At 43.8% G+C, this 15,390-nt stretch overlaps 1 protein-coding gene across 1 annotated transcript; it reads right to left on the bottom strand.

Annotated features, from left to right (window-relative positions):
* Nucleotides 1–1,698: 1,698 nt before the first annotated feature.
* On the bottom strand, nt 1,699–2,367 carry LOC100664320 (nascent polypeptide-associated complex subunit alpha-like). Its single transcript, XM_064267440.1, has one exon. It carries the CDS (start codon nt 2,350–2,352, stop codon nt 1,714–1,716), a length of 639 nt encoding a protein of 212 aa, XP_064123510.1. The 5' UTR covers nt 2,353–2,367; the 3' UTR covers nt 1,699–1,713.
* Between the last annotated feature and the right edge of the window lie 13,023 nt (nt 2,368–15,390).

Here is a 15,390-nt window from a genome sequence, read left to right as displayed (position 1 = left end):
AAAGCTCGACAATGAATAAGGAAGACCGAAGAAGAATTGACACCTTTGAATTGTGGTTTTGGAGAAGAATATTGAATATACCATGGGCTGCCAAAAGAACGAACAAATCTGTCTTGGAAGTACAACCAGAATGCTCCTTAGAAGCAAGGATGGCGAGACTGTGTCTTCCATACTTTGGACGTGTTGTCAGGAGGGATCAGTCCCTGGAGAAGGACATCATGCTTGGCAAAGTACAGGGTCAGTGGAGAAGAGGAAGACCTGCAACGAGGTGGATTGACACTGGCTGTAACAATGAGCTAACAACACCAAGAACAATTGCTAATGATCGTGAGCATTTCCTCATGTATCTGTTAGCTACCTGAATGTCTTTAGTAAGGTGCCTGTTCATATCCTTTGCCCATTTTTAATTGGGTTATTTGTCTTTTTGTAGTTGAGTTTTTGCAGTATCATGTAGATTTTAGAGATCAGACGCTGATTGGAAATGTCATAGCTAAAAATTTTTTCCCAGTCTGTAGGTAATCTTTTTACTCTTTTGGTGAAGTCTTCGCATGAGCATAGGTGTTTGATTTCTAGGAGCTCCCAGTTACCTAGTTTCTCTTCTGGCGTTTGTGCACTGTTAGTAATGTTTTGTATGCTGTTTATGCCATGTATTAGTGCTTCTAGCATTGTCTCTATTTTTTCTTTCATGATCTTTATCATTTTAGATTTTATATTTAGGTCTTTTATCCATTTTGAGTTTGTTTTTGTGCATGGTGTGAGGTATGGGTCTTGTTTCATTTTTTTGTGGTTGGATATCCAGTTATGCCAGCACCATTTCTTAAACAGACTGTCTTTTCCCCCATTTAACAGACTTTAGGACTTTGTCAAATATCAGCTGCTCATATGTGGTTGGATTTATGTCTGGATTCTCAATTCTGTTCCATTGGTCTATGTATCTGTTGTTTTACCAGTATCAGGGTGTTTTGACTACTGTGGTGGTATAATAGGTTCTAAAATCAGGTAGAGTGAGGCCTCCTACTTAGTTTGTCTTTTTCAGTAATGCTTTACTTACCTGGGGCCTCTTTCCCTTCCATATGAAGTTGGTGATTTGTTTCAACATCTCATTAAAAAATGTCATTGGAATTTGGATCGGAATTGCATTGTATCTATAGATAGCTTTTTGTAGAACAGATATTTTTAAAATGTTAAAGTCTTCCTATCCATGAGCAACGTTATGTTTTTCCACTTATGTAGGTCTCTTTTGGTTTCTTGCAGTGGTGTCTTGTAGTCTCTGGTAAGATTTATTCCTAAGCATCCTATCTTTTTGGGGGCTACTGTAAATGGTATTGATTTGGTGATTTCCTCTTTGATGTTCTTTCTGTTGGTGTAGAGGAATCCAACTGATTATTGTTTGTTTATCTTGTATACTGATATTCTGCTGAACTCTTGTATTAGTTTCAGTAGTTTTCTTGAGGATTCATTAGGGTTTTCTGTGCATAAGATCATGTCATCTGCAAACAGAGATACTTATACTTCTTCCTTACCAGTCTGGGTGCCCTTTATTTCTTTATCTAGCCTAATTGCTCTGGCTAGGTCCTTCCAACTCCTTTTTTTTTTTTTTTATCCAACAAGCCATAACTTTATTAATGATAGAAACAGTACAAATTTGAAACCAAACTGCAGTTACTCTTTTGAAACACCAAAAAAAGTCCTAGTTTTCAGATAGTTACATTGTTAATTCCATATAGCATTTACAATATCACTACTGTTGTTCTTCAGGGCTCGGGCTGCCTTTGCTCTTGACACATTTGGTTGTGACATGACCAATTCTATGTTCTTAACTTCCACACCTGTTTCATCAACCTCTTCCTCTTCACTCTCCTCTTGTAGAGTTGGAGTTTGTGTGTTTTCTTGAATGTTCAAGACAGCTTCACCTTGAACTTTGAATTTCTCTGCAGCTGCTAGCTGTGCTTGCTGAGGTAAGTCTTCAATCTTGGCTTCCCCAAAAACTATGTAGGTATCTGAAGTTGGGCTCTTATAGACATCTGGCTTTGTGATGACAAAGAGGATATTCTTAGATTTCTGGATAATGACTTTAGTAACCCCTGTGACTTCTTGGAGACCCAGTATGGACATAGCCCTCTGTGCCTTCTTTTCACTCCAACTCTGTTTTGCTTTACTGACTGGTTCTTCATTGATTTCAGCTGCTGCTGCCAGCTGGGCTTGCTGTGTGGTTGCCTGTGTGGAATCCTGTTCCTCGAGCTCTGGTACTGATTCATCACTATCCGATTCTGTTCCAGACCCTGTCTCAGCCTGGGGTTGTGGCAACTCCTGTTCTGTAGCAGGGACGGTTTCTGAGACTTCACCAGGCATTTTATGTGGGGAATGCAGAACCAAGATGGTGGCAGCCCATCTTCTTTTGATGCTTCCTGTGTCATTTAATATTTTTCCCGTAGAATCCTTCAACTTCAGGCTTGAAATTTTTCTTCAGTTCTTTCAGCTTGAAAAATGCTGAGCATGTTCTTTTCTTTTGGTTTTCTATCTCCAGGTGTTTGCACATGTCATCATAATAGTTTACTTTGTCTTCTCAAGCTGCCCTTTGATATCTTCTATTCAGCTCTTTTAGTTCACTGTGGCTGTATAGTAGGTTCTAATATCAGGTCGTGTGAGGCCTCCTGCTTTGTTCTTCTCCTTCAGTAATGCTTTTCTTAACCAGGCCCTCCTCCTTTTCTTAAAGTTGGTGATTAATTTCTCCGTCTTGTTAAAGACTGCTGTTGAAATTTGGATCAGGATCGCATTGCATCTGTAGATCACTTTGGGTAGCACTGATTGATATTTTCACCGTGTTGACTCTTCCCATCTTTGAACGTGGTATGTTTTTCCTTTTGTAGATCTCTTTTGGTTTCTTACAGTAGTGTTTCGTAGTTTTTTTTTTTTTTAAGGTCTTTTAGGACCCCAGTTAGATTTTGTTCCTAAGTATTTTATCTTTTGGGGGGCTATTGTAAATGGTATTGATTTGCTGATTTCCCTTTCAAAGTTCTCTTTGTTGGTGTAGAGGAATCCAGCTGATGTCTGCATGTTAATCTTGTATCCTGCTACTTTGCTGAAACCTTCTATTCTAGTAGCTTTCTTGTGGATTCTTTAGGATTTTCTATGTATAGGAAACAAATCTGTCTTGGAAGAAGTACAACCAGAATGGTTCTTAGAAACAAGGATGGTAAGGCTATGTCTCACATACTTCGGATGTGCTATCAGAAGGCATCAGTCCCTGGAGAAGGACATTGTGCTTGGTAAAGTAGAGGGCCAGTGAAAATGAGGAAGACCCTGAACAAGTTGGATTGACACAGTGGCTGCAATAACGGGCTGGAGCATAACACCAATTGTGAGGATGGCGCAGGACTCGGCAGTGTTTCATTCTGTTGTACATAGGGTTGCTATGAGTTGAAACTGACTTGACGGCACCTATCATCTGTGAATAGGGATAGTTTTACCTCTTCCTTACCAATTTGGATGCCTTTTATTTCTTTTTCTTCCTTTATTGCTCTAGCTAGGACTTCCAGCATGATGTTGAATGAGAATATTGATAAAAGGCATCCTTGTCTGATTCAGGTTCTCAAGGGAAATGGTTTCAATCTCTCTACATTGAGAATGATGTTGGCTGCTTGTTTTGTATAAATACCCTTTATTATGTTGAGGAATTTCCCTTCTAATTTTGCTGAGAGTTTTTCTCAGGAATGGGTGTTGGATGAACTAATCTTTAATGTTAAATCAAAAATATCCCCTGAAGTCATCTTAAAACCAAGCAATAATTTAACTAGTAAAAAAAAAAAAAAAAGGTCTGCCTTGAGCATTATGCTCTTTTACAACAACAAAATAAATAAAATTTATAAGAAAAAAATACATCAACTACAGACCACCTGGCTAGTTGATACAGTTTTTCTTTTCTTATTAAAAACATTTCTTTTTCTAATTCATATAACTGCAAGTCATTTTTCTATCTTTGAGGTCTCAGATTTGGTGTCCCCCTTCTTAATCACCACCTTCTTGCTATTTTTTCTTTTATTTCTCTACGGCCAACATTCTCTCCAACCTTTCCAGGAATACATGGTTTGAACCTTCCCATTGGACTCAGGCCACATACTTTTGTGCACCACATTCTTTTAATGTGCACCACATTCTTTTTATCTACCTCATAATCCATAGTCAATCCATTAACAATGATCTTAATTATTACCTTGACTCCACCACCCTCCCCCTCCCCAAGTATCCACCATGTTAATCTGCAACCATCTTCTATTCTTGTCTTTCAGAGTGCAATTGCAAGAAAAGTTAGATCCATGCATATCTGGCCCACTCCTTATTCAAGCTGTCCAATTTACCTGAGCCCTCATCAATACTCAATTCCTTTACTCACTAGCTGTTGAGTCACTAGGAAGCCTTCCACATTAGCATCCAGGGCCAGCTTTTCTTGCTCATCAAACAGATAATTTTGCCTTCTCCTTACTGAGATGTAGACCATCTGGTAACTTCATTTGTATTCTTGATCTCATCCTTTCATACTCATTTAATTCCCTCCAGAATCTTCAATCCTTTGATCACAGACTATTTCTTCCCCTTATAAATGCAATCCTATGTATTCAGCTGTAAGTAACAGAAAAACCCAACCAAAAGGAGTTTAAACCAGTGCTTCCAAAACTGTAAAATGTATATGAATCACCTGGGATCTTGTTTAAATACAGATTCTCATTTTTCAGGTGGGGCCTGAGATTCTTCATTTCTAACAAGCTGTCAGGTGATGCCAATGCTGCTGGTCCCCAGGCCACACTTTAATAGCAAGCATTGAAGCCATAAACATGTCTGGAGGCATCCTGATGGGGTCAGCTCAACATCTGTATGGTGGCTTTGATTCTCTTGACCTTTTCTTCATGTTCTCAAACTACCACAGCACCAAACATCACATCCTCACTTGGGTGCATCCACAGGCAGAAGGCAGGGGTCAGACCAGGGAGATAAGAATGCCTTTCTCCTCTCACTAGGGAGGTGGGGAGGTGAATATTTCTCAAAAGCCTCCCTATAGTTTCTCCTTAAAATTTACTGGTTTAGACTTGGCCAGACTTGGCTTGGATGAATTATGATTTATCTCATGAGGTTTAACACGTTCGTAATTAAACAAATTGGGTTCTGTCAGCAGCAGGAGGGAGGAAAGTGGTTGGTAAGCAACTAAGAGTTTCAGCCATACCTTGTTTTTGAGCATTATCTTGGGGAGAAACAAAACAAAATCTTGTGATAATATTTTATCTTACTAGTTTTTGAGCTTATTATCACCATAATTTTCTCTATGAATGTTCTGGTTCTATCATCTATATATTCTATCCATATCACTGAAATCTGGTTTCTGCTTCCAGTGTCATAATGAAATTGTCTCTTCTAAGTTATCAGTAGCCCCTGCCCTGCTTTATTTCCATCTCAATCTATTGACATTCTCATTTTTGAACCTCTTGAAAGTCAGCTTTCTTGCACCTCTGATTCTTCAAGGTTCCTTTCCTCTCCTCCTGATCCCTGGCTGGGAGCTTTCCCTCACTTCTTCTTAGCTCCTTGCTTATTCATCCTTATGCTTATCTTTTGCTCATAGGTCATGTAGTCTCATGGCTTTAAATGTCATAATTAAGGCTTCTACACCTTATCTAAACTCTACTCCCAGATCTGTAACTGTCTGTCAAATACTTCTAACTGAATGTCACAACAAATATAAACTTGTCTCCCAAGCTAGTTTCTTTGCCCAAGTTTCCCTAACTCAGGACAGGGCATTCAGTTCTTCTCAAAATAGGTTGGCATAATGTTTCTGTTCTGTTTTATAATTACTCAACAGGATGTTAAATGGGAAGTTGTGACTGATGCACCAAGAAATGATACCAGGTTTCAAACTGAGTTGTGATGGTGATTATAATGTGGAAGTTTCAAAGTTAATGGTTGAGGACTTGTTAGATACTCATCTATTCAGTGGGTACATAAGAGTCAGGCGGTTGAAAATTGAGGATTTCTTTCGACAGCTGCACTGGAGTCCTGTCTGGACCCTCCAAGAGGTAGGGGCACTAGCATCTAACACCAACCCTAGTGAGAAAGGCTTTCCTGGGATCTCTCAGAGCTTGATGTGTGTTCCTCGCAGTGAACTGGCACCAGACTTCCACCTGAGGAAGGTACAGCATCTGCTGGTACAAGAGTGAAAAGCTATGCCTGGAAGGTAATTGCCCTCTCTCCAACCATGAGCCGAACGAAGGTGGGTGAATCTGAGGCCTGAGGTCATCTTAAAAGAGATTCTGCCTAAAAGATTTCCTTAGAAGGTTGATAGGACCCCAAAAGTGAGTCTTTATGGAGTGGGCAGAAAAAAAACTAAAGTCGGGGGTAGAGAAAGCAGTTAGAGAAAATTCATTGCCTGTATTCTGAGAAGTATGGTCAGATATGCTCAGTGAGAGTGAGCTTCCATATCCACCAGGCCCAGAGAGTATGACACCATCTTACCAGAGGACTGGTCCAGTACAAATTTTCCTGCCTCCCTCCCCTTCTTCTTCCCCTGGTAAAGGGTGAGTGAGGAAGGACAGAGTAGGACCAAAGACGCTTGCCCTGATCTGCTCATAGAAGGCCCCTGCTGGAAAAGAGGCTAAGTTTTTAATCACTGAATTGAGAGTATGTTTTATCTGTAACAGTAGGGATTTTCTATTACCTGAAAGAGAACAAAAGAGTTATGAGATTGCTAGAGCTGTCATTCAGTGGAAATGTTTTCCGTGGAGTTGTTGGGTGGTTTTGAACTGCCAAACTTTCGGTTAGCAGCTGAGCGCCCTCTTTACTCAATATTCTGATTATGTATAAAGTTCAAAATCAGCCTCTGGAGCAGTAAAATCATTTCACCAAAACATTTTACTGATAATGCCCCAGGATTACAAGTTTACAAAAATATCCTTGCTCCTTTTGTATTAGTTTATGTGGTTAAATCATATCTTTTTCAAATCAAGAAAATACTCTCAAGGAATGATAAGAATTCATAAACTATAAAACAATGCCTACACATAACAGACTGTTGAGGCAATTAGTCAGTACATGTTATACATGAAAAGGGACTTGTATTTATAATATGTAAGTAACTATTAAGTGTTAATAATAAAAATAACCCAATTAAAAAGTGGACAAAGGATCTGAATAAATATTTCTCCAAATGGACGTTATCATTTATTTCCAAAGAAGATGTACAAATGAGCAATAAACACGTGAAAAGATGCTCAGCATCATTAGCCATCAGGGAAATGCAAACCACAGTGAGCTACCATTTCAAGCTCACAATAAAAAGATAAAACTAGTGATGGTGAGGCTGTGAAATAAGACCCTTATACACTGCTGGTAGGAATGTAAAATGGTGCAGCAACTTTGGAAAACAGTCTGGCTGTTCCTCAAAAGTTTTAACATAAAGTTCCCATGTTGCTTTTGTTGTATGCGTTGGAGTGGATCCTGACTCATAGTGACCCTATAGGATAGAGCAGACCTGGCCAATAGGGTTTCCAACGGAGCCCTGCTGGTACAGTGGTTAAGAGCTTGGCTGCTAACCAAAAGGTCAGCAGTTTGAATCCAACAGCTGCTCTTTGGAAACCTATGAGGCAGTACTCTGTCCTACAGGGTGCTATGAGTGGGAATCGACTCCACGGCCACAAAGTTGTTTTTTTTTTTTAATAGGGTTTCCAAGGCTGTAATATTTGCAGAAACAGATCGTGCTAGTGGATTCAAACCAGTAATTCCTCGGCTAGGTACATGTACAAGAGAAATGAAAACATATATCCACACAAAAGCTTGTACATGAATGTTCATAGCAGTGTTATTCCTAACAGCCAAAAAGTGAAAGAACCCAAATGCCCATCAACTGATGAATGGATAAACTGTGGTATATCCATACAATGGAATATTATTCAACCATAAAAAAGAACTGAAGTACTGATATACTCTAGGAATATGGATTAATCTTGAAAACATTATGCAAAGTCAAAGAAGCCAGTCACAAAACATCACATATTCTATGACTACATTGATATGAAATGCCCAAAACAGGCAAATTTAAAGAGACAGATTATTGGTTGCCAGAGGCTGGGGAGTGAAGTGAGGGGAAAGGAGAGGGAATACTAAAGAGTACTAAGTTTTTTTTTTTTTTTTCCGGGGGCGAGGGGATGAAAATATTTTAAAATTGCACAACGCTGTGAATATACTAAAAACCACGGAATTATACTTTAAATAGGTGAACTGTATGGCATGTGACTTATATCTCAATAAAGCTGTTATTTTAAAAAATGTTTGGAGAAAAAGGGTCCACTACACTGGGGGCCTCATGATGGCAGGGATGGAGCCAGTTCTCCACATCACCTTATTATCTCCAGCATGTGCTTCACACACATGCACTCAACAAACACTGCTTGAGAACAGTACACTTTTATAATGCACCCAATATTTATACTCATGAACACTGTTTCATAAAATTTCAAAGCATTTTTCATGAACAGCACCAGAAACCTGTCTGTCAGAGAAGGAAAAGTCAAATACGGACTAATAGCCATAGTAAAGTGGTAAGACTATACCCTGTCAAAAACGGAAAGCTTGTGAAGCCGGGAAAAACAAGGCAGTCCACGGAGTTCCAGCTCTCACAGATGTCACCGTACATTTCTGCCTACTACGTTTTATTTGCAGGTGCGCTCAGGCCTGTTTGTGTTGCATTTCAGTGACCCTCTAAGAGAGGGAAGACACTTTGTAGTACATTCAGCAAAGCTCAACACAGCAGTGCAGCAACGAGGGTCATGGGGCAGGTGGGGAGTGGAAACCAAAGACGGGAGATTCCTTTTCTGAGCAAACAGCTCTGAGGCCAGTGGGATTTTAGCTTCGGGTTATTGGACTCAGTCTTCTTGAATACTTCTAACCAGAAGGTTTGAGTTAGTGGGGTGTCCCATGACCATGATCTCAATAACACTTAGCTTCAACTTCTTCCAGCCTCAGAATTCAGGGTTCTAGGTTCTGATCCTGGGCGGCGGCAACTCACATGCGTGGGGGAAGAAATCCATATTCAATACATTTCAGCCTGGATTTTTCCAGGTGCAGGGGAGAGAGCCACAAGAGGAACCGTCTTGCTAAGCAGAACTCACTTGAAGCTACCCGAAAAGAGAGGCCTTCAGAAGTTTTTCCGATTGAGAGGCGCGCTCCTAGTCTGCCACAGATCCCCGGGCCACTGGACCTTTTAATGATGCCCACCTGAGCGGCCCCAAACCTTGCCTGCCTTCTAAGGGGAAACGCGGAGAGACTTGCAAGCCCCAGAGAGGCCGCGGGGCGTTCCTCGCTTGGCCCGGCGCTCCTGACTCATCGTCGCCGCGGGCAGGAGCGCAGGTGAGCAGCCGGAGTCTGGCTCGCAGCGGCTGTTCCCGGCGCCTCCGCCTCCGCGGCTCCCGCGCTCCGCTCCACCCCTCCCGGCGCGAGCCCGGCCCGGCCTGGGGGCGGGGGAGGGCGCTGCCAATCGGCCGGTGGGCTGTGCCGGGGGAGTGGGCCGGCGACTGGGACCCCCTCCGCGGCAGGGCAGACCGAGGCCCCGGGGCCGCCACCTCCCCGCGGCGCTGGGTGCGGCGGCCGCGGAGCCGCAGGTGGTTCCCCGGGCCGGCCCTTTTCTCCTCCCCCTTTCGTTTCTTTCGCCTCCCCTCCCTCTCAGCCGGTGTCGGCGGCACTTCCCCCGCTTCCTCCTCCCTCTCCAATCGGGAGGGAGGGAAGGAGCCGCCGGCTCTTTCCTGCCTTCCTGCAAACTTCAGCGGGACTCGCTTCGGCACTCGGCGCGGCCACTGCGGCCGCCCGCGCCCCCCGCCCGGGAGCTGCTCCGGGAACTTCCTCTCGCCGCGCTGCCCCGGACCCCGGCGGGGAACGCGGCGCCCGGGCTCAGACCCTCCGGAGCCTGTCCCCCCGCTCCCAGGCTGCCGCCAGCTCCCTCCTTCGCTGCCCGCCCGCCCGCCCGCTCGTCAGGCGGTCTTGCCTCGCCTCTCCCCAGCGGGCAGGAGCAGCCACAGCTTCTCCTCTGCGCCGCGCCGCTGCCCGGGACTTTTCTTTGTGTTGGATGAAGCCTCGCGCCCCGCGCCCACGGGGGGCGGATTAAGGCTGCGCTCGCCCGCGGCGGCCCCCGGCCCCCGACCAAGCCGCCCACCGCACCATGCCCTTCCACAAGCGGAGCGTGGAGCCCGCGCGGCTGCGCCGGCCCGAGGCGGCGGCGGCCGGGCCGGCGGGTGCGCCGCTCTTCCGCTCGCTGGAGCAGGTCAGCTCGCACGTCCTGGTCTGCCTGCTGGGGCAGCTCGCCGACCTGTCGCGCTGCGCCGGGGACATCTTCGGCGAGCTCGAAGGCCAGGCGGCCGCGCTGGGCTGCCGCACCGCTGCGCTGCACCGCCGCCTCGACGCCCTGCACGCCGCCGCCGCGCGCCTCGACCACCGCCGAGTGAAAATCCGTGAGTGGCGGCCGGGGGAGGGGAGCGGGCTGGGGGAGGGTGCGGTGAACTGCTTCCTCCTGCCCCCTGGCGGCCGCCGCGCTCAGACCCGGAGCCCGCGAGCCCCGCGAGTGTCGGGGTCTCAGGTGGGGAGGGCTTGTCTGGGAGAAGGCCGTGCAGGTGACAGGCGCGTGTGGCGCTTTCCGACTCTCGGGTTTCAATCTGCAGGAGGCTCTTGGCTGCCTCTGGGGAGTGGGAGCGGAATGTGGGAATTGAGCCGGCCCCTGTCCCACTGTCCGGTCCTTCTCTCTGTGTGGGAGGCTGAGAGGAGACCTGGGGGGCGTTGTAGACAGAGGAGGAGCCAAGGTCGTGGGGAAAAGGTCTGAGGCTAGAAGGTGGCCTGTGGGAGGAGCCAGGGAAGGGTATAGGTATATAGTGGTTACAGTCCTTGAGACTTTGGGAGGATCCGTTTGTAAAAATCTCTGGGGATCTCAGCGAGCGTTGGGGCTGCATGTCACCCCTCTGTCCGCCGTTTACCTGTGCTTTTACCCACAAAATTATGCGGGATTTTAGTTCAGAGTTTTCACGTTCGGCGCCGAGGTATGCTTTTTCCCCCATACTGACCCGCCCACCTGCTCTTTGTGATTCAGAGGGCCTTGACTTTGAGCTCAGACTGAATCTCATTCATCTTTGTCTGACCTTCTCTAACCCTGAAAATCAAGTCTGTGTCCTGAGTTACTGATCTCTACAAACACCCATTTCATTTCAGCAGCTTAACTGACCCCGGCGAATGAAGCAACTGGAATTTCCTGCTGGCCCAAAGCAGAGAAACATTCAGTGTGGTGATGCCTGTGTGGTTTCTCCCCTTTTTAGTGCGTGGACTTGGTCATAATCCTGAATCTAAAGAGTAAATTGGAGGTGGTTGGTAAATTGCAGGGTGAGAGGAGAGGTTTTGTGTAACACACACCTCGATTTCAGCAGCTCTGGGGGAAATAATCACTTAGGATCACTTTCTATGCAACCTCCAGTAGCTCCTATCCCAGTTTTTCCTTGCTAGGGAAACTTTAGGTACATTTTAACTACCTTACAACCCGAAGTGCTCCCATTTTGAGTAATTTAATACCAGTGAGCCGGCTTGCTATAATAATATATCTTTCTCCGAGTCGTGCAGTTATTATGGGATGGTTTTACATTTTACAGTTCATCTCTTTGGTTGTGCTGTCAACACATCATTGTGAGTTGTGGACAATTCCTAACCAGGGAGAGTTTCCGCCTCCAAAAAAAAAAAAAATCGGAGGGAAAACAAGTGATCCCATGAAGTTATTGGGACATAGACATAGTTTATGTAAAGTGTGAATAATGAACTCATGCTTAAGGATATACTATCAGTGGAATGTCACAGTGAACACACCAGTCGCTGGTTACTTTTATGCCTTTTCTGTGGAGGGTGTGTATGTGGGTGGGTGAATGGGATTTCATCCTTGACACACAATGTGATGAGACAGACGTGACTGCTAGGTGAACCGTCTAGTGTGGGAATTAGTAAGAAAGAAAAAGCTCCCTGAAGGTCAAGAACTCCTTTTGTTAGTTTTGCATCTAAACCTTCCACTTTCTTCTTTGCATGCATATGCCCTAGTAGGCATATGTATGTTCATAGCCAAAATTCCCCAAATTCCTTAAATTAACTAAGATTGTCCTAATTAGAGTGACTGAAATAACTCTTTTAAAACTTTTCACAAGTTTGTTTGGATTTTAAATGGCTTTGATTTCATACCAGGAAAACCGGCTCATCATTTTTTTTCTTTTGTGATCAAGAAAGAAGGCTTTTATTGAGTATAATTATGCCTGAGACTAGGAGTGCACATATAAAGAAAGCTGAACTATAAAGAACTTTAGTTTTTGTGGTTTTTCACCTTTATACACTTAACTTTTTTTATGTTAAACATCAATGAAACACCTATGCATTCATTGTATTTAGTATCTGTTAGAATTCTTTAAAAACAACAGTAACAACAAAACCCCTCAAATCTTGTTTTTGTGTAAAAACTACATTGTGAAGTCATTTTAGTACCTTTTTAGGCAGGTCTTCAGAATGCCATTCGTGGGTATGAGCGCATAGACTTTTAGACTTTAAACCCAAACCAAACCCTTTGCCCTCTAGTCGGTTCCGACTCATAGCGACCCTGTAGGACAGAGTAGAACTGCCCCATAGGGTTTCCAAGGAGCGGCTGGTGGATTCGAACTGCCCACCTTTTGGTTAGCAGCTGTAGCTCTTAACCACTGTGCCACCAGGGCTCCAAATATGTGTATTTTACCAGGGAGAATATGGAGTCCAAGAGAGCTGGAGTAATTAACCCCAGGTTATGCAGTGGCTCTTGGCACAACAGGACCTGGACCTTCTAAGATGAACCGGGGGACCTGCTACCCCACTCAGTGTGTGGCTCTTCCATTTAGGAGTGTATGGAAATGTAAACAGCTTGGATACACTCCATACACAAGTCCAAGGATAACCAAACCAAATAAACAAAACAAAATAAAACTCACTGCTGTTGAGTTGATTCCCACTTACAGTGGCCCTATAGGAAGGAGTAGAACTGCCCCATAAGGTTTCCAAGGCTATAATCTTTACGGAAGCAGACTGCCATATCTTTCTCCCATGGAGCAGCTGGTGGGTTTGAACCGCTGACCTTTCAGTTAGCAGCCAAGCACTTAACCGCTGCATCACCAGGCCTCCTCTCCAAGGATAACCAGTACCTTTCCTTTCTTCTTATGAGATAAACCTTTTGATGGGGCTGATAAGGATCAAGTAGCAGAACTGAGCAGTTTACTTAAAGCCAGCAGGCAGCCTGTTACTGCGCACTGGTCATTTGACTGATGGTTCATGACCATAATAAAGGCCATGAGTGGAGCTGTTTTAAAAGTATTTAGACTTTATCTTTGCAATACAGAAACAGCATTCTAGCCTTCCTGACCTCAATGATTTGGAGAATATTTCAACAAGCTTGCCTTTCTTCAAAATGTTGCAGGTAGAAAGTCATCCAAAAATACATATTTTTTTTGGTCACAAGTTGGGGAAAACGCACATTACTATTTTTCTCCTTCTCATCCTTGAAGAAGGAGCCCTGGTGGTGCAGTGTTTGAGCACCAACTGCTAACTGAAAGGTTGGAGGTTCGAGTTCACCCAGAGGCACCTTGGAAGAAAGGCCTGGCAATCTACTTCTGAAAAACCAGCCATTGAAAACACAATTCTACTCTGATATGCATGGGGTGACCATGTGTTGGAATTTGACTCAGTGGTGACTGGTTTGGTTTTTTGGATTTTTAATATTGTTTGCCTAGTGCTCAGTGTTACCCAGGACCCAGTGCCGCTCAGTGTTAGGAAGAATAATTATAAAAGCCTTAGAAAGGAAGTACTGTACTGACTACTAGAAACTAAGTGAGCAAGGCAATTACGTTAAAAACAAGTAAGAATGTAAACTTTCTATCTTCTTAAGGTTTTGTCTTTACCAGTCTCTACTCCTTTTTTTTAAAGCCAAGATTTATTAATCTTACTGACAAACTAAGCTCTCATTGAAAAGAGTGACTACAGCCAGAAATGTTGTATCTCAGCTCTGTAAACAATAAAATAGACTTTGCTATGGAAAAATCAATAAACACTTAACCTAATAGTCCTTTTTTTATTTTTAAGCTCTGTGTGTTTTGTTTACATTTACAATGAATAATTATATTTATGTTGTGCTTTTATGATTAAAAAGTGCCTTCTACATTCATTCTCCAACTCAAAAGCCTTGTGAGGTAGAAAGGACAGTGTCTTAGCTATCTAGTGCTGCTATAACAGAAATACCACAAGTGGATGGCTTTAACAAAGAGAAGTTTATTCTTTCACAGTCTTGCAGGCTAGAAGTCTGAATTCAGGGTCCAGCTTCAGGGGAAGGCTTTATCTCTCTGTTGGCTCTGGGGAAAGGTCCTTATCATCAACCCTCCCCTGTTCTAGGAGCTTCTCAGCACAGGGACCCCAGGTCCAAAGGACACATGCTCCTGGGTCTTCTTACTTGGTGGTAATGAGGTCCCCCTGTCTCTTTGCTAGCTTTTCTCTTTTATATCTCAAAAGAGATTGACTCAAGATACAACCTAATCTTGTAGATTGAGTCCTGCCTCGTTGACATAATTGCCTCTAATCGTGCTTCATTAACATCATAGAGGTAGGATTTACAACATATAGGAAAATCCACATTCGATGACAAAATGGTGGACAGTCTCACAATATTGCGAATCATGGCTCAGCCAAGTTTACTCACATTTTTTGGGGACACAACTCAATCCATAACAAACAGATTACATTATATTCATTTTAATAGAAGAAGAAACAGAAGTTCTGGAACTAGTGAGATATGCATAAGACAGTACTTTGAGTGTCCTGATTTCTAGTCCCAAACTTTAAATTTCAGCTTCCAAGTGCTTTCTGGGTGAATATGAAATGTAATTGTTGATATAAAACAGGAAAAAAGATGATTTACTGGCTTTTTTCTTACAATTCTAGAAAAGCAGATTTTTTTTTCCCCTTAGATCCTGGAAATATTCCAAGTTTAGGGAGGTTTGCTATGTTGCGTAACTGTAACCAGTTGTCATCCAGTTGATCCCAACTCATGACAACCCCACTTGCGTGAGCATAATTGTGCTTCATAGAATTTTCAATGGCTGTGATATTTTGGAAGTAGGTAACCAGGCCTTTCTTCCAAGGCACCTTTGGGTGGATTAGAACTGCCAACCTTTTAGTTAGTAGCTGAGTGCTTAACCTCTTGTGCCACCCAGAGACTCTTTTGCATAATCTTTGGGGACACCATCACATCACAGTGTATATAAATGGTGTCCCCTAGAGTTGGAGTGGTGCTCAGTTGTACAGCTGTACGTGATGGCCTTGGTAGAATGT

The sequence above is a fragment of the Loxodonta africana genome, chromosome 1 (assembly GCF_030014295.1).
Source record: "Loxodonta africana isolate mLoxAfr1 chromosome 1, mLoxAfr1.hap2, whole genome shotgun sequence".
NCBI classification, from domain to species: domain Eukaryota; kingdom Metazoa; phylum Chordata; class Mammalia; order Proboscidea; family Elephantidae; genus Loxodonta; species Loxodonta africana.
The sequence above is the reverse complement of the archived record's forward strand: the minus strand, read 5'-3'. Positions and strand labels throughout refer to the sequence as shown.